The 24,230-nt window shown below is 40.6% G+C and overlaps 2 protein-coding genes and 2 long non-coding RNA genes across 4 annotated transcripts in view; 1 reads left to right on the forward strand and 3 right to left on the reverse strand.

Annotated features, from left to right (window-relative positions):
* The window catches only part of LOC125314673 (TMV resistance protein N-like), a 416,296-nt gene that overhangs the window by 112,885 nt on the left and 279,181 nt on the right, over window positions 1-24,230 (reverse strand). The window lies entirely within an intron of this gene.
* LOC125314521 lies at window positions 458-23,196 on the reverse strand. The gene is made up of 3 exons (XR_007197982.1): window positions 23,070-23,196; window positions 7,566-7,573; window positions 458-651 (listed from the first exon to the last, which is right to left on the reverse strand). It is a non-coding gene; the product is annotated as an uncharacterized LOC125314521 (long non-coding RNA).
* On the reverse strand, window positions 645-1,448 carry LOC125314519 (disease resistance protein RPP2B-like). The gene is made up of 3 exons (XM_048276981.1): window positions 1,305-1,448; window positions 912-1,184; window positions 645-826 (listed from the first exon to the last, which is right to left on the reverse strand). Exons 1-3 carry the CDS (start codon window positions 1,425-1,427, stop codon window positions 755-757), a joined length of 468 nt encoding a protein of 155 aa, XP_048132938.1. The 5' UTR covers window positions 1,428-1,448; the 3' UTR covers window positions 645-754.
* LOC125314526 lies at window positions 10,119-24,189 on the forward strand. Its single transcript, XR_007197987.1, has 3 exons — window positions 10,119-10,130; window positions 12,658-12,659; window positions 24,057-24,189. It is a non-coding gene; the product is annotated as an uncharacterized LOC125314526 (long non-coding RNA).

A 24,230-nucleotide genomic window follows, 5' to 3' on the forward strand; every position in this document is an offset into this window, starting at 1 on the left:
ACTTCAAGCTGGTAGGAGGAGAGACTCGACAAATCTGGGAGTTTTTGCGGTGATTCGCAACCATTTGCTCTTAGGGTACGCATATTTGATGGAAGCCGAGGAATTTCTTGTAGTTCTTTGGCATCTCGTCACTTCCAACCAACTTAAACAATCGTACTTGTCGATGCATGTTGGTAGATAAGTGAACTTGTTATCCGAAAGACATAGGATTTCCAATTTGGGAAAACTAGAAGAACTCTCAAGGAAATCTATTTCCGATAGATTGCAGCCATTAAGTTCTAGCCAGTATAGATTTGAGAATCCCGGATGGTCATCGGGGTCGGTTGAATCCGCCAAGTTCTTTGGAAACAAGACGAAATTCGAGCAGCCATGAAGATTCGGGGACTCAAGATTGTGCAACTTATAAATGCTCGACGGAAGCCCTGCGAGGTTTTCGCGATATTGTAAACCTATCACCTTCACGAGAGACAAGATTTTCAATTGATGCGGGGAGTTCTTTGATGGCGGTCCTTTCTAGATCAAGTTTTTCTAGATGTTCCATCTTTCCCGGAATATCAGGAAACTTCTCAAGTTTAGAGCAACCAGAGAGACTGAGGGTTTGAAGAGATTTTGTCATGAGTGGATTGGGAAAGATACTAAGATTAGAGCACACTTCCAGCGAGAAAAACCTTAACTTGTTAAGATATCCGACCGATTGATGAACCTCCACCAAGCTTTTGCACCCATCAAGATTCAAGCTCTCCGGATTTGGAGCCTACGAAAGGTCGGGAACGCTAGCGAGGGACTTGCATTCACCGAAATTTATGGACTTCAACTTTCTAAAATTCTGCAAAAACATACCGGTGCAGTCATTAAGCTCCGCAAAAACTTATAGCTATAAAAATGGAAAGCTATTCATCACAAGGGCTTACCTTAAGCTGGCCACCTAATTGTTTGATACGACTTACGTGAACATCAAGTCGTGCAAGCTTCTTAGGACCAGAGCCAAATTCTAGATTTGGCGCATTGGGCCATTTAAGCCATCTTAGCTCGTTAGGGAGACGTACGGGACCTTGTGAAGAGATATGCACTTCGGGCAAAATGAGCATTCTCAATCTTTTCATGTTTGTGAAAGCATCGGGGCTGATAGTTATGTCTTCTGACTTTGGGAAGTCCAATACTATGGCCTTTATTGCATTCGTTCCCTATTCATAATGGAGCAAATGCGGTGGTCACAAAAAATTTCAGTGAGATTTACATTGATTGTTCATATCAGAGTAATCTAAAATGTGTGATATAGCAAACTTTACATAAACAAAATTTATCGTGTCTTCACATAGAATTTCCACGACATCTTCAAAAATCCATAATCTACTGCGTTTCCCAGGATCATCGGGGCATTCTTGATTAACAACATCCTTACCCATCAACCGAATTAAATCATGCATTTGCGGGGTCCCATGCTCTTTTATTATCAAGGAGCGCTCGATGAGAACTTCTATTCCTATAGTTGTAGCAAAATCACAGCTATCAAGAACTTCTGTGACGTGTTCTATACTTTTCCCCTTGAAGAAGCATGCAATGTCAAGGAAAATCTCCCTTTCGTTGCTATCCAATCCATCGAAGCTTATCTTGAGAATTCGATTGATAGTTTGGTCGGGACTTCTGGAGAGTTTATGCAGTGTACTTTCCCATGCGGGCTCCTCTCTTCCACATAAGAACGAGCCCAACACTTCAAGGGCTAATGGCGGGCCATTAGCATAACGCACTGCTCTATTTATGAGATCCCCTGTTATCTCAACTTTCTCAACTTTCTTGCTACTTCGAAAGGCATGCCGACCAAAAAGGTCTCGTGCTTCATTGTCATCTAAAGTTTCAACTTTATACACAAAATTTATGCCATGAGAAGTTAGCACATGTTTATCTCTTGATGTAACAATGATTCTACTTCCTTTGCCAAACCAATGGGCTTCTCCAGCTAACGCATTCGGTTGATCCAGGTGGTCAATATCATCAAGAACCAGGAGAACCTTTTTGCAACAAAGTCTTTCTTGTATCAAATTGATTCCTCCATCAACACTATATACTGTTAAATCTCCTCGAGATAGTATCTCATATAGAAGTTTTTCTTGCAAAGCAACCAGACCATTGCTTTTGTCCGGACTTTCTCTAACTCGCGCCAAAAAACTACAACCCTGAAATTGACTCTCAATAGCATTATATATGGCTTTAGCAATTGTTGTCTTCCCTATTCCTCCAAGTCCCCATAGACCTATCATGAGAACATCTTCATCACCCCACTTCTTTTGTAACAACCATTTCAGTTTTTGGACTCGGGAATCTATTCCGACCGGATACTTGGCGACATGTAAGGGTGCACGCACTAGATGAATTGATAATTCCTTCACGATGCATTGTATGAGCTTCGCTTCATCTCCGATAAGCACTCGAAAGAAAGAGAAACGTGTTTTAGCATTTCAAAGCCGGGGAAGGATTTCAACCACGGATAAGGAAAATCTCACAAGAATATTAGCTAATGATGAGATGAAAAGAAAAAAAGACAATTGGGTGAACCTTTTGGACCCGAGTATGTCCTTAAAAGTCTTAACGGAAAGCTTGAAGGTAAAAGCCTACCCCAAGACATTCTCAATTTTAGATATGGTTGGATCTCCGGTGGGCACTGTGGGACATATCCCACAGTCCGTCGGATGGGACAATACATGTGTCCAGGGTGCGGGCAAAGTAAGCGCACACCCTTCTAATTCATGTGTGCAAGTAGCAAGGGGAGCGTAAAAAACAAGATACAAAAAAGCGTGAGATTGAGTCTAGTTAAAAGAGATATTATAGCGTTTATCAAAACGAAAAACAGGCTTACCCCTCAAGGAAATCCCACCCGGACAGGCTACCGGCGTCGCAGAGCGCCTTCTTCCATCTCTTCACTTCCTGCGAATCCTTCCCGAATTTGGACTCATGTTCAGCCATAGCTTCTCTATAAGTCCCTCTCGGTGTTCTCACTTCTCTGGGTTCGACTTTGTAAAACACGGGAAAGACCTTGAGGTCTCTTTGCTCCTTGCACTCCATAATTCTGGCCAACTCTTCCAAGCACCACCGCGAGGAAGCATAGTTCTTGGAGAAAACGATGATCGCAGCACGCGACCCCTCGATCGCCTTCTTAAGTGCCGGCGATATTTGCTCTCCTTTCCTGAGCTCCTCCCTGTCTACAAAAGTGTGTAATCCTCTTTGTTCCAGACCGGCATAGAGATGACCAAGGAAGCCCTTGCGGACATCCGTGCCTCTGAAGCTCAGGAACACATGGTAATACCTTTTCAGATTTGAAGAGGAAGAAGAAGAAGAAGAAGAAGAAGAAGCCATCGAAAGAGCTAATGGTTGATATCCTTCCGCAGATTGTTTACTCTCTGATCGGGGTTCCCAACTCTAGCTCTCATGTACGTATTTATTTGTTCTTGGACTTAAAAGACTTTCTGGAATCACGTGGGCCATTTGGTGGATGCCATCTCACTTCCCTTTGGCCTTAATTACTTTTTGTTTCTTTTCGTGTTTCTCTTTCGCGGGGTGTAATTGGATTTTTCCTGGAAATTTCGGTAGAGCTGGAATACTGGTGATTTTGTTGGGATGAGTCTTGCTGCTGTGCGAACACCAGGTATCTGTGGTGCCCTCGTGTTCAAAACGTTTCGGAAAAGGTGAAGACCAATGATAACATCTTCTTGATAGATTTTGGACCAAAGGAAAATATTAATCTTGTCGGGGACGAAGACAATCTCAACTATATATACGCACACACCATTCTTTGCGTGTTTCGCATAAAACACTCATCGATGCGTGTTTTGTATAAAGCACTCATTGATTAAAAAATTGTGTGGTAAAAAAAAACTAAGCGTATAATCAGACTATTATGATAGTAGCTCACAAGACTAAATTAGCACGATTAAAAGGTCTAGAATTAAATTGGCGCCAATGCAAGTGTTTGAAGACTTTTCTAACAATTTTTTCGAAGGAAGCTATCATCCCGACAGTTTTATAGTACTATCGGTTATTTCTGATCACACGATATTCCAATCGATGAGTGCTTTTACGATAGATTATACCGCTCCCGACAATCTTGTCGGTGAAGCATTTCCCTTTTCTGAATATTTATATTCCCTACCATTTATAAAATTGCAAAAAAAGGAAAAGACCAACGATAGCATCTTCTAGATACTAGAGTACGGATCGAATGTCACGATAAAATTATATGGAGCTTTTCCAGCATCTTCTGGCTCATGAATTACTACTGCGAATGTGAAATCATATTGCGCACATATATATATATATATATATATTATCAAATATATCTCGAGTTTAAATGATTTACCGTCGATTTGTTAAATCGGCTTGTTGAAAGAAAAATCCTTTTAATTGGCGGGCAGTGGACGACTTCTGGCGCTACAAGACGAAAAAGAGGGGCACACCTGTTTTATTGTATTTCTATAAGCGGATTGTGGGGATCTCTTTCTGATGTGAAAAAGAAAAGCTTGTGGGGCCCCCGAAGAAATTACAGGAAAGAAAATAAAGAAGGCATTTTGTTCTCTGCTGGTTTTCTTCCCCGACACGCCTGCTGCAGCCGCGTGACACGCAGACCGTGCTCTGCTCGGTGTGACTCCAAGAAAGAGACGAACAACGAAGAAAGCCTAAGTCGCAATGACGCGATTTCATTTTTTTTATATATATTTTAATTATTTATTTATAAACACTTTGTGTTTGGATATAATTTAAGTATAGATTTTCAATTATATTATATTATTCTTGCTAGCTCTCTCCGTAAATATAGGTATCGACATTCGAATCGAACCACGTAAATTTTCAGTATCCTTTACCGTTCCTCATTTATTTCTCTGAATTTTTCACATTGACTTAATTTGTAAGACCATGTTATTCCACGTTAATATTACAACACACACACACACACATACACGTACACGTACACGTACTTGGCTAATAAGATCTAATGGCCCGATTGAGGTTCGTTGATGTGATAAGTAATTGAAATACTTGCTAGTCATTGGTTGATGTTCCATTCGTTTATTAAAAATTATCCACGTTAGCGTTAATCAGTCAAAATTAATCTGGAGGACTGAGTTAATATAAATATAATAAATTTAAGATTGAATTAGTAAAAATATAATAAATTTAAGATTTTATTTCTGACAGTTTTTCTTTCATTTATCGTCATTGTATTCTTTATCTATCACGTGATGTTCGTACTCGTTTGCGGAATTTGAGGTTCACCTCTTATCGTTTCATACCTAGCGCCAGCGGGGCTGCGACTTTTCCTAAAATCCTAATGAGTACACGTGGGCCCATGCCTCCATCGTCATTTATGGACCGACCTCTTCCCACTCCTATCAGCGGGGGGCGACCGACAATTGCGGAGCAGATAAGCTCGCGAAAGCAAAAGACGCTGGAAGGATTTAACTCATCTAATATTAAAATACTAAGATTGCGCATGATAAATACTGTTCTGAAAAATTGATTCCAATTAAAATAATTTTTTGTGATTTTATTTTTGAATGAGTTTTAGAGAATCGGAACACGCATGATAACCGCCCGAAATTTATGTTCTTGAAATAAAAATGCGTTTGATAACCGCACAAAATTTCTGTTTTGAAAAACTGTTTCTCTTCCTAATTTTTTTTCCTTTAAGTCAAATGACTATGTAGTTATTTTGTAAAATTTCATCCTAAATTGAAGACTAATTTTCAATGCATACTAAAATAATTTAAAATGCATTATTTTTTTAGCATGTCTTAAATGAAACACAAATTTTAATACATAATTTTTTAAGTTCGACTAAAGCATGGGACAGTTCGCATATCAAAAACTCATTTTTTTTCTTTAAATATTACATTGCCCAAAATACATATAAACATAGCAGCCGAATAATCAAATTATTCATTGACCAAAAAAAAAATTATCCTTCCTAATATGAAGTACAAGTCCTTTACTATCATTTTACAACTTCTGTCCTAAATCCAAATGGGTGTTTCACTCCGGCTCCACGTGCAGCCGGTCACATTTTGTGATGCACAACTACAAGTATATATGTTATCATCCGCATATTGGATGCCCTCATCTTCTGCGATATTTTTTACAGAAGAGTGAAATCTAGGAAATTTAGGCCCAAATTTATGAAAATGAGATTAAACTAGCCTAATCAAGCTTATTTTATTTTTAGGGATTTTCTAATTTCTTTGTGATTTCTTAAAAATTTTCCATTTTTTTTGGAAATTTTTTATTTTTATTTTATATTATTTTTATTAGGTTGAGGGGAAAATTGTGAGAGAACCGAAAGGAAAAAGTGAGAGATGTGAAATTTTATTTTGTTTCGTGATTATCAAAAGTGATTCTTTTTTTTAGAACCAACTTTCTTTTATTCTAGATTTTGCTCTAAAACTGATTATCTAAAACCGATTTTGGGAAAGCAATTAGAATTAAAATTATTTACGTTACCAAACAAGATTTTCATCTTTTTTTTTTTTTAGGGAACAGAATCAAAGAACTAGAATGGTTCTTATGCGGGCCCTAAATGATTCGATCGATCTCCTCGATACTTTTCTTGCCGTGATTCGATCGATCCGATCGAATCACATCACTCGAGGAGAGACCCGACCCTAAAATTCGTGAAGGATGAGATAGACCCCTAGAAAGCAAATGAACCAAGAGGGAACTATGAATTGTTCATGCAATCATGGCTGGTTAAATGAAATAAAGATTCCGAATATAGCTTCCCACTATGGCACAATCGTCATTGTGGCACTAAAAATTTCAAACTATACCCATTGTGACATAGTTACATTCCGCAACAATTCCATCCAAAATAGTTGTAAAAAAGCTAACTTGGATCCAATGTGGCATTTTTGACAACAAGTGGCTCTAATGTGGCGCCAAGCGAACGTCATATTGAAAAAAAAAATGAAAAAAGAAAACAATTACACTGTTTATTGTCTTCTTTAGTACTTCGTGAAAAACTGTTCTTCGCATTCGTCGTCTTCATTAGCTTGGCTAAACTCCTTGATGATATTGCTTCATTGCCCATTGCCATCTAGATCTCCATCGATGCTTGCCCAACCATACACAAGAACTTCTAAAAAACATTCACTTAAATGCCACAACTTTTAATATATCATTTATGTGAGAAAGTTTGTTAAAAAAGTTCACTCAAGTGCCAAAAATCTAATGTAACATAGAACTTGTGGTGAACATTTTTAAAAAGCTATGTCACTCAAGTGATCAATTAAAACGCTATGTCGTGCTCAAGTGAACGGAATTTTTTTTTTGTGACTTCAAGTGATCGAAGAAAAAAAGTTATGGCACTCAAATAGCCGAAGAAAAAGAGATAGGGCACTCAAAGGGAACGTCATACGAAAGTTATGACACTTGGTATACATTTATTCTTGATGTATAATCAATATATTCCGATTTTCTCGGAGTTTTGCTTGAAATTGCACAATTCTTTTAAAATAATTTGATTTATTTCCGAGAAAAGTCAATCTTATCTTTAATATTTTGTACTTTGTTTCAGCCATGACACGTTAGTCTATGTTACGAAGCAATCTAAATGGGCTTACAACTTCTTAGGTCATATGAAACTGGACCATCAGAAATAATAATATGACGTGGATATTTTCATCTGCTAAAATAAAGACACTAGGACTTGAATAAATGTGCAATTAAACTATCCCCCCCAAACCCCAAAATAGATTTAAACCCGACTAAGTGGGCCTCGTCTGCTTCGGCCAGGCACATGAGAATAGATACCGTACTGATCTAATTTTTAATTACTCTATTATATTTGAAATAAAGCTCATTTTGATAGATTTGAATATAGTTTGGTTGGGCTGGGTTGCGTATGAGCCAATTAGGACAAAAAATCGAAAATGGATCAATCTGGTCCAAACAAATATGTAATTGACGGAACTGACCCGACCCATTTGTCACCACCCATTAGAAAGGCACGATTTCGATAGCCGGAAGTCATTTTCCAGCAATATCTTCACCCGAATCCAACCCCCTCCCTGACCAATCTAAGAAAATGGAGGAACTATGGGCTTACATTTGATCCAATTGTGAGAAAAAGTGCTGACCAAGCAAGGCTATCTGGCCTTTCCTCTCCTAAACACAGATGTGGCCTCAACATCACAATACCCGGTCCTCAGTCACCTCTATCACCGGAAAATCTCACCTGATCATATGGTGAATCTAGAGCCCTCCCTCTCCCCTTCTTGCGATTGATGTGCGGTAGGAACCGGACCGGCGGCCAACCTCTTTTTCCTCCTCCTGATCCGAATCCGGAACAGAAAGCTAATCCTAGTAACATGTCATTCAAGCAGTGTGAAGCTACTAAATTATGGGGTTCTCCTCACCAGGGAGCAAGTTGAAACTACTGCTGAAACTTGAGAATTAACACAGACATGGTCAGACACTTTCGCTGCAAAAACTATGTAAGTAATGTGTCCAGATAATCTTAACTGGGAAGGAATGGGGCTTTGTAATAATGCGGTTCAATCGTAAACTTCCATTCTATACACTTTCATGTTTGTTTACTTTGCCTAGTGGCGACCCTCTCGACGTGAAACTTGGAGAGCTAATAGATTGTTAGGCGGCCACAAAGAGTCCTCTCGCAAGGGGCCACTTATGCTTCGCACGGAATCTTTCAAGCCCGACCAACCACTTAGATTTTCGTTTGTTAGTGATTGAATGAGACTATGAGTTGCCACTAATTTTCTACCAGGCTAGTATAAAACCTTGTTGCTCTCCTCTGCGGTCCGGAGAATTGGATACGGGAACTAGGTTACATTACATTAAACAAATCAATATGGCCAGGCACAAGTATAAAACCTTGTTGCTCTATTCTAGGACAAATCCCCGTGACGTGCAAAATTAATATAATCCCTATTTTTGTGAACCGTACGATTTATCAATCTAAATCAAATGCTCGAATGAGTCGTTTTGGGGTAAAAAAGTTAGACATCAACATCCCTCTATAAGTTTTGTTAATGGCACAAAAACCGGTGAGCAACCTGCTACAAGCTCAAAAGATTACAAATCAAAGAAGCCGCCAATTATGACACAACACTCTATATCCATCCAATGCAATCTGGCTTGCAACAGCAGAACCATCAACTAATCTTCACTGTATAGATTATATTAGATTCATCAAAACTTACTATCTCAATATTTTTGACTATGAAACATTGGCATCATTCATTGGATTAAGAGAGGTAATGCATCCTGCATCACAAATCATAAAGGAGAGGAAAAAGAAAAGTTCCTCGACCATGTCAGTAGCATGGTGCGAAATCTGTATTTAGTAGTGATTTTGAATTTTAATTGAAAGTGCAGACATTTGACAATTTCTCGTAGAGCCGAAAAAGGGGAAAACCAAAAGGCGCTGGAATCGAAATCACCCTATTCGGTTCCCCTAGAATCAATTCCTCAGCAAGTTGTGACCGGGCATGCTGGCAAGCCAACACTCATGATAGTTTCACCAAATCACCCTATTCGGACAAGTCGACTTCAAGGTAGTCCGAGGAGAGACTCGACAAATCTGGGGTTTTTTTTCGGGGATTTGCAACCATTTGCTCTTAGGGTGCGCATATTTGGTGGAAGCAGAGGAATCTCTTGTAGTTGCTGGCATTTCTCCACATCCAACCAATCTAAAGCATGGTATTTGTTGATCGATGTTGGTAGATGAGTAAACTTGTTTTCCGAAAGATAATTTGGGAAAACTAGAAGAGCTCTCAAGGAAGTCTACTTCTGATAGATTGCAGCCATTAAGTCCTGGATTGTATAAATTTGGAAATCCTAAATGGCCATCATCGGTTGAATCCTCCATGTTCTTTGGAAACATGACGAAATTCGAACAGCCTTGAACATTTAGAGACTCGAGATTGTGCAACTTATAAATGCTCGATGGAAGCCTTGTGAGGTTTTCGCAATATTCTAAACTCATCACCTTTATAGAGACAAGATTTTCAATTGATGTCGGGAGTTCTCTAATAGCCGTCCTTTGCGGATCAAGTCTTTCTAGATGTTCCATCTTTCCTAGAATATTAGGGAACTTCTCAAGTTTAGAGCAACCAGAGAGATTAAGGGTTTGAAGAGATCTTGTCTTGAGTTTGTTGGGAAAGATACTCAGATTGGAGCACAATTCTAGAGACAAAAATTTTAACTTGTCAAGATATCCAACGGATTGGTGAACCTCCACTAAGCTTTCGCACCCATAAAGATTCAAGCTCTCTAGATTTGGAACCAATGAAAGGTCAGGAACACTAGCCAAGGACTCACATTTACTAAAATTGATGAACTTCAACTTTCTAAAATTCTGCAAAGACATAACCAGTGCAGTCATTAAGCTCTGCAAATACTTATAGCTATAAAAGGGAAAGCTAATCCTCACAAGGGCTTACCGTAAATTTGCCTCCAAGTTATTTGATACGGCTTTTCTGGACATCAATTCCAACGAGTTTCTTTGGACCAGAGCCAAATTCTAGATCCGGGGCATTGGGCCATTGAAGCCATCTTAGCTTGTTAGGTAGACGTATAGGACATTGTGAAGAGATATGTACTTCAAGCAAAACGAGCATTCTCAACCTTTTCATGTTTGTAAAAGCATGAGGGTTAATAGTTATCTCTTCTGGTTCGGGCAAGTACAATACTATGGCCTTTACTGCATTTGTTCCCTATCCATAAGAAAGCAAATTCAGTGGTCACAGAAAACTTTCATAACCACCAGCAGATTGGGGCATCGTATGAGCGTTCCTTAATCTTTGGGGTCAGAGATTTGAGTGCTACACAAAAGAGGGGCCGCGGTTATTTTTGGGACTATATAGAACATATGAGAGCCGTTCAAGAAAGCTGAGAATCTCCATTGGTTGCTCCTGATGTAACATGTGGCATCCCGTCTTTCATGAGAATTTTGGAGGATTGAGGTTGTCTGAGTTGACTTGGTCCTTCTCTTCCCTTTCTTGCCTAAGAATACTCGTTGACTTACCACATCCATTAACTGCATAACCCTAACTACAAAATTAACTGCGTTGCATTTTCATGAGACGCTAGTGAGAATCCAGCGTGTGTTAAATGCGTATGTTGGGAATTTTGATCGACCAATCTTTTTTGTGATTGATGAACACATAATCGGAATGTAACAGGTACAACGATATCATTAGAACAAAAAAACTGGAACCGCGGAATTGTCTCTCAATAGCATTATATATAGCTTTAGCAATCGTTGTCTTCCCTATGCCTCCAAGTCCCCATAGACCTATCATGAGAACATCATCATCATCCGACTCTTTTTGTGACAATGATATCAGTTCTTGAACTCGGGATTCTATTCCGAATGGATACTTAGCGACATGTAAGGGTGTCCGCTCTAGATAAATTGATAATTCCTTTACAATGCTTTGAATGAGCTGAGCCTCATCTCTGATCAGCACTCAAAAGAATGAGAAACGTGTTTTAGCATTTCAAAGCCACGGCAGGAATTTAACTTCTAATGTCATAAGGAAAATCTCACAAGTAGATTAGCTAATGATGAGATGAAAAGAAATAACGCATTCGGGTGAACCTGCGCCAACATCTGGGCAAGGAAAGTTACAAAGAACCTGCACCTGAAGAGAGTGATGACTCGGGTACTATGAACCACACTTTTAACTAATTTAACTATTGCATCTCCCTTCTAGTTCATGCATGCAACTAGCAAGAGGAGGCCCAAAAACAAGATTAAAAAGAAGCATGAGATTGAGACCAGTTAAAATAGAGATCATAGCTTTTGTCAAAACCAGAACAAGACATGCTTACCCCTCTTGGAAATCCCACCCAGACAAGCCACCTGCCTCCAAGAGAGCCTTCTTCCATCTCTTCACTCCCTCCGAATCCTTCCCGAACTTAAACTCGTGCTTAAGCATAGACTCTTTGTAGCTTTCTCTTGGTGTTCTCACTTCTCTGGGTTGCACTTTATAAAACACCGGAAAGACCTTGAGGTCTCTTTGCTCCTTGCACTCCATTATCTTCGCCAGCTCTTCCAAGCACCACGTCGAAGAAGCGTAGTCCTTGCAGAAAACGATGATTGCAACGCGTGACTCTTCGATCACTTTCATGAGGTTCAGCGATATTTGCTCACCTTTCCGGAGCTCCTCGCTATCGAGGAAACTGTGTATTCCTTTCTGGTCCAAAGCTGTGTAGAGATGGCCGAGGAAGTTGTTGCGCACGTCCGTGCCTCTGAAACTCATGAACGCATGATAATACCTTCTCAGATTCGAAGAAGCAGCCATTACAACAGCTGATGGTTGATGTGCTCCCGCAGAATGTTTGCTATCTGACCAGAGTTCCGACCTCCAGCGCTCATGTATATTATCAGTCTGGACTTCGATTTTCTCGAATCACGTGGCTCACATTCTCCCAACTAGTATCTTTTTTCTTTTTTCGAGTTTAGGAGCCCCATACACGATCTCGGGCTCTCTGACCAGAAAAAACGCAAAAAAGCCCAGACTGGCTCAAATCTTAAGGACCTTAATTACTTGATAATGCACCCACTTGCAAAAAAGATGTCTAGAGAAGAAACCGATCTATGTTATAGTACTATTGTAGTACGTTAATGCTCCATGGACAGCTTTATAGAAGTGGACGCCCATTTGATGGTACCTCACTTCTATTTTCTCTTTAATTTTTGTTTTTATTCTTCATTTACAAGAAATAACTCACTATTAATAACAAATAGTTCATCAGTCACGTGTATACCACTCCACCAAACTTTAATGTCAAAATAGTAAACGATTCGATAGATCTCATCCACACTTTAAGAGCTCGATTTTTCAATGATTAACACTATCAAGAACCGACCCCAAAACGCGTGAAGGATTTGGTGGATCCCCGGAAGTAAGTGAACAGAGAGGGGAGCTTCATGATTCAATGCGTGCCATTTGCGTTGCAGTGCTTGACTTTGACTTGTTCATTTAAATGAAATAAAGACTCCGAACATAGCTCCCAAATATCATTAACTCATTGGTGATACAGTAAAGGAAAAAGAAAAACCATAAAAAAACCTTAATTATGCCCAATTTGGCACATTTAACCTTATTTTTTTGTGACATTAAAACTCTAAACTATACCCATTATGATACATTTATCTTCCATTACATTAAAAAGATGATGCGGATCCAACGTAGCGCTTTTGAGGACAAGTGGCTCTAACGTGGCACGACACGAGCACCATCTTGGAAAAAAAAATCAAAAAAAGAAAAAAATTGCACTGTTCATCATCTTCTTCAATAATTTGTGAAAAATTGCTCATTGCATTGATCGTCTTCAATCACTTGGCTAAACTCCTCTAATGCTCTTGCTTTGTTGCCCATTCCTACCTAGACCTCCGTCGGTTCTTTCCCAACCATCCACGAGTTCCATAATTTCTAGCAAACGTTTACTTAAGTGCCATAATTTTCAATCGATTACTTAGGTGCAAATTTTTTTTAAGAACTCAAGTGCCAAATATTTGACGTGGCATCGCATTTGTGGTGAACAATTTTTAAAAGTTATACCACTCAAGAGATCGATTAGAATGTTATACGACACTTAATTGAACAGAAAAAAAAAGTTATGATACTCAAGTAAGTGTAGAACAAAAATTATGTCACTCTAGTGATTGAAAAAAAAATATGACATTCAAGAGAGCGCCATCGAATGTTACGATACTTGTGGTATTTTTACCCCTCATGTATAAATAATATATTTAGAGTGTACGACAGTTTTGCATTAAATTGCAGAATTTTTTAAATAATTTCACTCATTTAATAAAAGTTAATCTTATCTTTAATATTTTGTATTTTGTTGCATCCGCTGACACATTAATCTACGTTGCGAAACAATCTAAATGGGTTTACAATTTCTTGGATCGTATATGAAACTAGACCATCAGAAATAATGTCATGGGTTCCTACCAATCTAAGAAAATGGATTACCTTTGATCAAATTGTGAGAAAGAGTGGAGCCACTAAGCACGGCTAACTGGCATTTCCTCACCTAAATCACAGATGTGGCCTCACCATCAATGCCCGTCCCTCAATAACCTAGCGCCTTAATCTGCGATCTCTCTTCGCCATTCACGCCCACCTCCTCATCTCACCTCTCGCCCATGCACTCTCGGCCTCCGACGACAAGCCGATTGCTTGCCAGATCATCGACCTGATCGTCCTTCTGTTGGATTCCGGGGTCGGATCGGCATTGGCTGGTGAGTTCGCGGCTAGGGCTTCGGGCCTGCTGTGTTCTCGCGCCCTGGGGTGGAGTCGACGCCAGGTTTATGTGGTAAGCACGACTTGGCGAATTTGATGTTGTTACTGTTCCGGTTCTTTTGGCTTGTGATGAGAAAACGACGGAGAGGGATGTTGATTGTCCAACTCAGTTCTGATTCACAAAATTTTGGTTTGTTCTTTTCTCGTGAGACCATTCACTTGTGTTCCTGCTCGCATCTCTGTCCTCTCCGTTTCCTCTGTGTTTGTGTGTGAACGCGTGGGCGGCGTCAGTGTTTGAAATTTTGATTCCTTCTGTCTGCGATGAACTCATTTTGCTCCTTTTCCGAAAGATAAGGTGGTTTCAATTAAGGAGTTGTGCATTGGGCAATAGAATTTCACATAAAAAATTGTCCGTACATGTTCTTTAATTTGAAGTTGAGATAATCTAGTAGCTGTTTAAGTTGAAGCTTGTGATCTGATGCAGTGCTTCAATTAAAGTCTTATGAATCTGACATGGGCCTTGAATCTTTGCAGGCTGACTGCCAAATTGTCTGCCTAGTAGTGATGCTGTCTGCTTTCGCGTCCTGATGCTTGTCCTTCCTGCCTAAAATTAGGGAATGGTTTGACCTTGGCTTTTCATGTGCCTATCTTTTAAAGGAAACTAAGTCCATATGACTTTGTTGATGGTGTGATTTTAGGTACTAGCAGTCCAATTCGTGTTACTCCAAATTGTTGTCTGACATGATGTCTTTGGTGTTTATTTTATCTATTTCTTGGCGCAATGCGGTCTGGTGCTTTGATCTGTCCTTCTTGGGTGCTCTGAATACGATAATTGCTTTCTTACTGTTCTAGTATCTTCATCGAAGAATGTGGTGCTGCCATACACACTTCGCTCGACATTGTGGTCTTTTTATATTCCAATTAGTGCAGATCCTGCAAGCATTAGAGCACTGTTACGCGGATGGGTCTCTCTCTCTCTCTGCTCCTCCAACATCCGTTTCCTCTGTTTCAAGCCTATATGGAAAGATGACACATCCGAGAACAATCTGAGAAGATTACTGTAACTTATCTTTAGGTGCAAGAACGGTTTTTGCTTCTTTGTTCTACTGCCTAGTCATAAATGTTATTGCTGACATTGATGGCTCACTTTTCTTTTGTCACACTAGAATTTCTTTTTTCCTGAATTTTATAAGCTTTTTTGTCATGCTTTTGCTGGATGAACAGAGATGGTTGAATGACGGAATACATTTGCAGTCGCAACATATTGAGTTCTCTATCAGATGATCTCTTCTGCAAGTACCCACAGAGAAGTCACAGTGCAAAAGATCCGGGGGAACAGCTGAGGCTAGTTTATCTTTGTGAAGAATTTGGGACTAAGAGATTGCAAGTCAAAAGGTATATTGAATTTGAGATGGTTGATGGTAAATCAGTCATTGAGCAAGTCCAAGTTGAACAGCATGGCAGATTCAATTGTGGCTGCTGGAATTTCCGTAGATGAGAATTTCCATGTCAGTGGGAGATTGATTGTCCCCCAACAATAGAACATTTCCTTTGACAACTCTGTTCTGTAAATGTATATCGAAGAAGGATCCGTTCATCCACTTGATGTGCATTGTGTGACAAATCTGAATCTGTGGAGCACCTTATTCTCATGTGTGATTGAAGTAGAGCTGTCTCGTTTAGTTATTGTATTGAGAGTCATTGCAAATTGTGAATTGAGCCTTGTCTGAATTCATTTAAGAGTGTTTATGATATATATACCCCGATGCCAAATGTCTCCTTTGTCTGGTATTAATTTAAAGTGCATTATCTATTTGATTGTGCTTGAAAACAGGGAGTGATTGATGCATCCGGTGTAATCAAGCTCGTATTATCTAACCTAAATTCCCAACTGTTTATGTACAATAAGTCACCAACTAATTTCACATTCCTAACTCTTATTTGAATTAGCCACCAAAGTTTGTTCTTTTAAATTACTAACTTTTCTTAGAAAAGTTCTTTTATTATTTATCAAATTTATTGCCTGACCCTTTAAATTTTTTTTTTAAAAATAGACTCGAACCGAACCGACCTGACCCGACCCGTTTTGTTTTGTTTAATTCATTTTTCGGTTTGAGTTAGTGTCGGGGCGGGCAACAAACGCCCCTACCCTACCCTACCCATTATTGACACCCCTCATCACTATCGCTGGAAAGTATACGGTGATAGAGCCCTACCTCTCCCCTTCTTGCCCCTGATATGCAGTAAGATCTGGACCGGTGGTCAACCTCTTCTCCTCCTCCTGGTTTGAATCGGGAATAGAAATTTTAATCCTGGTAACTTGTTGTTCAAGCGATATGAAGCCATGAAAGTATGGAGTACTCCTCAGCAGGGAGCACCTTAAAACAGTTTCTAAAACTTGAGAATTAACGCGGACATGATCCGACGCTTCACTGCAAAAACTATGTAACATGTCCGATTGATGTTAACTGGGAGGGAACGAGGCTTTGTTATAATGCTGCTTCATTTTTTCTCATTCCCTTGTGGCTATCCTCTCGACGTGAAACTAGAGAGAGCTGACGGATTGCTAGGCAGGTGCAAATAGTGCACTCGGGAGGTGGCCCTTACATTTCGTGAGGACTCTTCCCAGCCCTATGGACAACAACTTAGAATTTTCATTTATAATTTGATTGAATGAGACTAGAGTTGCACCAATCTTTTACTAGGCCGGTTAGGAGCTTAAGTAAGCGTTAGAGCTCACTTTACCTCAGCTATCTAGAGCATTAGATCCATGGACTTGGTTACATTTCATTAAACTAATGCCCGTAAATTAGTACCTTTTTTCTTTTAGTAAATGCTAAGTTCATGCAATCTTTTCCGATATTTATTACTAAACATGCAAATATGGCCAGCAATAAGTGTGTGCAAACTGTTAAAATATGTCTTGAACGAAACCCGACTCGAGATATATATCGCAAGAAGCCACCGGTGATGTCACAAGACTTTGTACCCGCCCAATGCAATCCGAATAGCAACAGCAGAGACATTAAGTCATCTTCCCCGTATAGACCTTTTGATCTTTGAGACAATTAGATTAATACTACCTTAAAGATATAGATTATATTAGATTCAGCAAACTTACTTTCTCAAAATTTTAGAGTATGAAGCATTGGCATTATTAAATTTCACAGAGCAACTTGGAAGACCATGGCCGTTCAACAAGAATCCATATCATTTTGGATTAACGCACTCTGCATCACAAATCAAAAGGAAGGAGAGGAGAAGGAAAAGTTACTCAACCATGTCGGTAACATGATGAGAAACCAGTTTTCGAAAGTGCTTCTGAATTTCAATTGAAGATGCAGACATTTGAAAATTTCTAGTAGAGATGGAAAATGGGGAAAAGCAAACGGCATTGAAATCGAAATCACCACGTTCGCTTCTTCTAGAATCACTTCCTCAGCAAGTTGTGACCGATTCGAAAGGAATGTTTTGGCAAGCCAACACACATAATAGGTCGGTGCAAGTGGATCCCATTGAGTCGCCTTCGTCCGAGTCTTCTCTTCTTTGTCAAAGTTGATCTGCTTTCCTCTGCATCTGCTTCGCTTGAACTATATTCATCCACGGTGTCCATTGAGTCGCCTTCGTCCGAGTCCGCTTCCTCGGAAATCCAATTTGTTTCGGTCGGGTGATGGTGTCGGAGCTCAACCATGCGATCATCCTCCTGTTTCTCGCATATTAGACGGAATCCACACTTTTTAAAGCTTCCTTTCCTACCTATGACGCAAACTTGGAATTGGCTCCATTCACCTCGCATAAGTTCCTCTACTCCATCCAGCCGACCGCGTGGGAAATATTGAAGACACAGATGATCGGATTCCAGTGAACCGCAGGGACACCTTTCAAAAATCACCTCTTCGCCATTAACAAATATTTGGATAAGACAGTCATCTTTGACCTCTTCTCCTTCCTCCAGGCCAGGAACAACACAGAGTGCTAGTCCTAAAAACTTGTCATACAAGTCCTTGGGAACCCAGAAACACATGGAACCATCTTCATTGTGCAGAAAACGTTCTGGAATCTCTCCTCCAGGTAGGAACATTTTGACAATACTCTTCTTCGGGAGGCCCTATCATATCAAGCATATAAAGAGAGAGAGAGAGAGAGAGAGAGAGAGAGAGAGAGAGTCTGACCTCGAGTAATGATACATCAGCCATCTTGACCCCCTTGCGGAATAATCCACCACATGAAGACAGCTCCAAATCAAGGTCGTCGGACGAGAGACTCGACAAATCTGGGAGTTTTTGTTAAAATATATGTCTCGAGTTTGAGTTCGAACGAAATCCGACGATGTATTGTGTGGATGCTCCAGCACGTGAAAGAACGAAAAAAAGGATTGGCACATATATTTGCCGGTGGATATGTGTTCACGTGAAAGGATGAGAAAAGGGAAAAGTGCAATCTTTGACTTTGGCCAAATAATGAGGATATTTGGTTCAAAGTGGACTCCTTGAAGACAACAACAAAGAAGAAAAGATATGCTTTCTTGGTTGTTGAAAAAGTTGCATGCGGGAGTAAGAAAGTCCAAGTTTGAGACTTTGTTGTCCCTATCTTCACGGTGGAAATCTGCACACTCTTTGGTGGTGGGTTTAATATAAAATGCTTCTCAAGTTTGCTTTAGAGATGACTCTTGAAAAAGAGTCCAGGAGAGCCATTCATTGAGTGCTCTGCAAGGGTTTCATTCGTGGGTTTTTGTTCGTGGAATTACATCAAGAATTCATGTGTCGAAGCCGATTAAATCTTGAGATTAGATTTGTGTTAATTCCTTTGCGAGAATATCGCTAGGAATTGGAGGCTAAACACTGTGTGAGTTATTGGATGTAATTGGGGTTTGGGAAACACCGAGAGTGTTTGAGTGACTCGAGTGTGGTCTGTAATCTCCGTGTATCGCTCGTTCTATAGTGGAATTCGTTGCTACTCTTCCCGTGGACGTAGGTCTCTACGACCGAACCACGTACATCCGGTGTCCGATTTATTTTCTTGTTCTGTCTATTTATTGTTCGATCGCTTGTTTCCGCGCAACAATTGGTATCAGAGCCAGGCTTGTCGAGTTGAAGCGAATCGATGGCGACGGAAGAAGTAAAAGTGAAAATCGACAGATTTGAGGGGAAGGACTTTGGTTTCTGGAAGATGCAGATTGAGGATTATCTATATCGAGATGAAGCCGCACTTGCCCCTATCGGGGGAGAAACCAGAGACGATGAAGCAAGCCGATTGGGAACTGCTGGATAGACGAGCGTTGGGTGTTATTCGGCCGACGTTGGCTCGTAACGTCGCGTTTAATATCGTTAAAGAGAAGACCACTGCGGGTTTGATGAAAGCCCTGTCGGATATGTACGAGAAGCCCTCTGCGATCAACAAGGTCTATTTGATGCGGCGTCTGTTTAATTTGAAGATGAGCGAAGGTGCGTCCGTTGCTAATCATATCAATGAATTCAATGTGATCGTTAGTCAATTGAGTTCGGTTGATATTGACTTTGAAGATGAGGTATGTGCTTTGATTCTATTATCCTCATTGCACGATAGCTGGAATACTACTGTTATCGCTGTTAGTAATTCCTCCGGGTCAACAAGTTTGACGTTTGATGGTATTCGAGATTTGATTCTAAGTGAGGACATCCGTAGAAGAGAATGCGGCGAATATGTATCTACTGCTTTAGTAGGTGAAAATAGAGGAAGAACCGATACTCGTGGTAGTAGAAGTAGTATGAACTCGAATAGACACGATCGGTCTAGGACTGGTGGTCTTGTCTGTTGGAATTGTGGCAAGAGAGGGCATCTTAGAAGGAATTGCTTAAAGCTGAAAAACGAAACGGGTAAGGGAATTAGAGTTGAATCTACGAGATGATGTTGCTACAGTAGCGAGAAAATTCCGATGGTGTCAATAGTGTCTTGTCTCACATCGAGAATTCGTCATTTGACGGATGGATTATGGATTCTGGTTGTTCTTTTCATGCTACACCAAATAGAAACTGGTTTGCTACTTATCGGTGCACGGATAGTAGTAAAGTGCGGTTGGGGAACAACGCCGAATGCGATGTTGTGGGTGTTGGTGATGTTAAAATCGGGATGCATGATGGTATTGTGAGGACACCGACTGAAGTAAGACACGTTCCAGAATTGAAAAAGAACTTAATTTCCTTGGGTGCCCTAGATTCATTTGGATGCGGGTATTCTTCACAAGGTGGAGTTCTGAAGGTTGTTCGAGGTGCCTTGGTGATAATGAAAGGAATCAAGCACGGTAGCCTGTATGAACTTCAAGGTGAGACATTGACGGGTTTCGCTCCGGAGACGTCGGTATACGTTCGAGAGTCTAACAACCGCTCGAGGAAGACTTGGGTGAGTGTGTTGAAGCACAAGTTTGATGCTGTTGTCGGGAACACGCGGTCGAGAGCTTTGATCGAGGTGGAGACTGCTAAGTCGATCAAGCATGTGCGAACCGACAGTAGCATGGAGTTTTGCTCGAAGCTGGTAAATAAATTCTGCATGACAAAGGGCATAGTGAAACACCGCACTAGTGCCAGTAAACCACAACAGTTTGCGGAATTGATGAGCAGAACATTACTAGAGATGACCCGAAAAATGATCTCTAGCTGTGGTATGGCTAGAAGAGTTCTAGCGGATGCGCTTAGTATGGTGAGCTACCTGGTGAACGGATCTCCATCGATTGCGATCGGATTTCGGACTCCCGAAGAAGTGTGGTCGAGTAACGTTGCTAATTATTCTACTTTTAGAATGTTTGGTTGCCCGTGTTATTATCGAGTAAGTGATGGTAAGCTCGATGTGAGGGCAAGGTGCATATTCCATGGCTATGCATGAGGTGAGCGGGGCTATCGGTTGTGGTGCTCGAATATAAATTCACCTGTTTGCAACAGAAAAGTTACCTTTGACGAGTCTCCAGTACTTCGGGGTAGGAGTGTTCGTGGCGAGATAAATACGAGATCTAAACGGTGTTCGGCTTGAGGTGGAGTTGCAACCAGAAACTCCCGAGGTAGCGAGTACTAGCGTGATAAACGACACGGATGGTGCTTGTAGCGAGGTGGAGCCCGTAGAGCCAACGGTTGCTGTAACTGCTGATATTGATAAGGTACGTGTTCGATCTCCCGACAGATATGGATGCAACGATGATTTTGCTTTATCTGCGATTAAGGAGCTTGTGTCAGAATGTCCTTGTAGAGCGATTAAAGGTGCATGTTCGGTTGGTATTCTGATGAGGTCCACGATTACGGCGAAGTTCAAGCGCGGCTTGGACTTGGATGATATCTGTGGCGGTTGAGCCCATTTGGGCTGTTGGGAGAGTAGCAGATGATGTTTGGATTATCGGCGAAGCGATTGAGACTTGGCTCAAACGTCGAGCCAAGGTGGAGATTGTTAAAATATATGTCTCGAGTTTGAGTTCGAACGAAATCCGACGATGTATTGTGTGGATGCTCCAGCACGTGAAAGAACGAAAAAAAAGATTGGCACATATATTTGCCGGTGGATATGTGTTCACGTGAAAGGATGAGAAAAAGGAAAAGTGCAATCTTTGACTTTGGCCAAATAATGAGGATATTTGGTTCAAAGTGGACTCCTTGAAGACAACAACAAAGAAGAAAAGATATGCTTTCTTGGTTGTTGAAAAAGTTGCATGCGGGAGTAAGAAAGTCCAAGTTTGAGACTTTGTTGTCCCTATCTTCACGGTGGAAATCTGCACACTCTTTGGTGGTGGGTTTAATATAAAATGCTTCTCAAGTTTGCTTTAGAGATGACTCTTGAAAAAGAGTCCAGGAGAGCCATTCATTGAGTGCTCTGCAAGGGTTTCATTCGTGGGTTTTTGTTCGTGGAATTACATCAAGAATTCATGTGTCGAAGCCGATTAAATCTTGAGATTAGATTTGTGTTAATTCCTTTGCGAGAATATCGCTAGGAATTGGAGGCTAAACACTGTGTGAGTTATTGGATGTAATTGGGGTTTGGGAAACACCGAGAGTGTTTGAGTGACTCGAGTGTGGTCCGTAATCTCCGTGTATCGCTCGTTCTATAGTGGAATTCGTTGCTACTCTTCCCGTGGACGTAGGTCTCTACGACCGAACCACGTACATCCGGTGTCCGATTTATTTTCTTGTTCTGTCTATTTATTGTTCGATCGCTTGTTTCCGCGCAACAGTTTTTGTAGGGATTTGCAACCATTTGCTCTTAGGATACGCATACTTGATGGAAGCCGAGGAATCTCTTGTAGTTGCTGGCATTTCTCCACATCCAACCACTCTAAAGCATGGTATTTTTTTTATGGATGTTGGTAGATGAGTAAACTTGTTTTCCGAAAGATATAGTTTATGCAATTTGGGAAAACTGGAAGAGCTCTCAAGGAAGTCTACTTTTGATAGATTGCAGCCTGTGAGGTCTAGCATCTCTAGATTTGGAAATCCTAAATGGCCATCGGGGTTGGTTGACTCCTCCAAGTTCTTTGGGAACATGACCAAATTCGAGCTGCCTGTAAGATATAAATCCTCGAGATTGTGCAACTTATAAATACTCGACGGAAGCCTTGCAAGGTTTTTGCAATTGTTTAAATTCATTATCTTCACAGAGACAAGATTTTCAATTGATGTCGGGAGTTCTCTAATACCCGTCCTTCCCGGATCAAGTGCTTCTAGATGTTCCATCTTTCCTAGAATATCGGGGAACTCCTCAAGTTTAGAGCAATCCCAGAGACGTAAGGTTTGAAGAGATTTTGTCTTGAGTTTGTTGGGAAAGATACTGAGATTAGGGCACCAAGACAACAACAAAAATTTTAACTTGTCAAGATACCCGACGGATTGGTGAACCTCCACCAAGCTTTCGCACAAATGAAGATCCAAGCTCTCCAGATTTGGAACCGATGATAGGTCCGGAACACTAACCAGGGACTCGCATTCACCGAAATTTATGGACGTCAAATTTTTAGAATTCTGCAAAAACATACCAAGGTAGTCATTAAGTTCTGCAGGTAGTTATAGATATAAAAGGGAAAGCCAATCATCACAAGCGCTTACCATAATTTTGCATCCAACTTGTTTGAAACGACTTTTCTGCAAATCAAGTCTAACAAGTTTTGGACAAGAGCCAAAATCCAGGTCCGGGGCATTGGGCCATTCAAGGCATCTTAGGTCGTTAGGGAGATGTATAGGGTCATGTGAAGAGATACGAACTTCAAGCAAAATGAGCATTCTCAACCTTTTCATGCTCGTAAAAGCAAGAGGGCTAATAATTATCTCTTCTGGATCGGGCGAGTCCAATACTATAGCCTTTACTTCATTTGTTTCCTATCCATAAGAAAGCAAATTGAGCGGTCACAAAAAACTTCCATAACCGTTAAAATTAGAGTAAAACAAAAAATCGACCTGTAGAAACAGTGGCATAAGTAAAATTTACCGTTTCATCTCTTAGAATGTCCGAAACATCTTCGAAAAGCCATAATCTACTGCGCTTCCATGGATCATCGGGGCATTCCCGAATAACAATATCCTTACCCATCAACCGAATTAAATCATGCATTTGCAGGTACCCATTCTCATTTTTTATCAAGGACCGCTCGATGAGAACATCTATTCCTATAGTTGATTCAAAACCGCAGCTGTCAAGGACTTCCTCGATGTATTCTATTCTTTTCCCCTTAAAGAAGCAAGCAATATCGAGGAAAATCTTCTTTGCATCGTGGTCCAATCCATCAACACTTATCTTGAGAACTCCATTGATGTCTTGATGGGGACGTTTGGCAAACTCGCGCAGTGCACTTTCCCATGCGGGTTCCTGTCTTCCACATAAGAATGAGCCGAACACTTTGAGGGCTAACGGAAGGCTTTTCGCGTAACGCACTGCTCTATCTATGAGATCCCTTCTTATCTCAACTTTCTTGCTATTTTTGAAGGCATACCGACCAAAAAGGTCCTGTGCTTCATTATC

The sequence above is a fragment of the Rhodamnia argentea genome, chromosome 4 (assembly GCF_020921035.1).
Source record: "Rhodamnia argentea isolate NSW1041297 chromosome 4, ASM2092103v1, whole genome shotgun sequence".
Taxonomy (NCBI): domain Eukaryota; kingdom Viridiplantae; phylum Streptophyta; class Magnoliopsida; order Myrtales; family Myrtaceae; genus Rhodamnia; species Rhodamnia argentea.

Excerpts from the sequence above, each read along its gene's own strand:
- LOC125314519 (XM_048276981.1), bottom strand. The coding sequence starts at position 1,427 with ATGCATGATTTAATTCGGTTGATGGGTAAGGATGTTGTTAATCAAGAA. Across the intron at positions 1,185-1,304 it reads AAATTCTATGTGAAGACACG|GGAACGAATGCAATAAAGGC; the intron begins ATAAATTTTGTT and ends CATTATGAATAG. Across the intron at positions 827-911 it reads AATTAGGTGGCCAGCTTAAG|AATTTTAGAAAGTTGAAGTC; the intron begins GTAAGCCCTTGT and ends ATGTTTTTGCAG.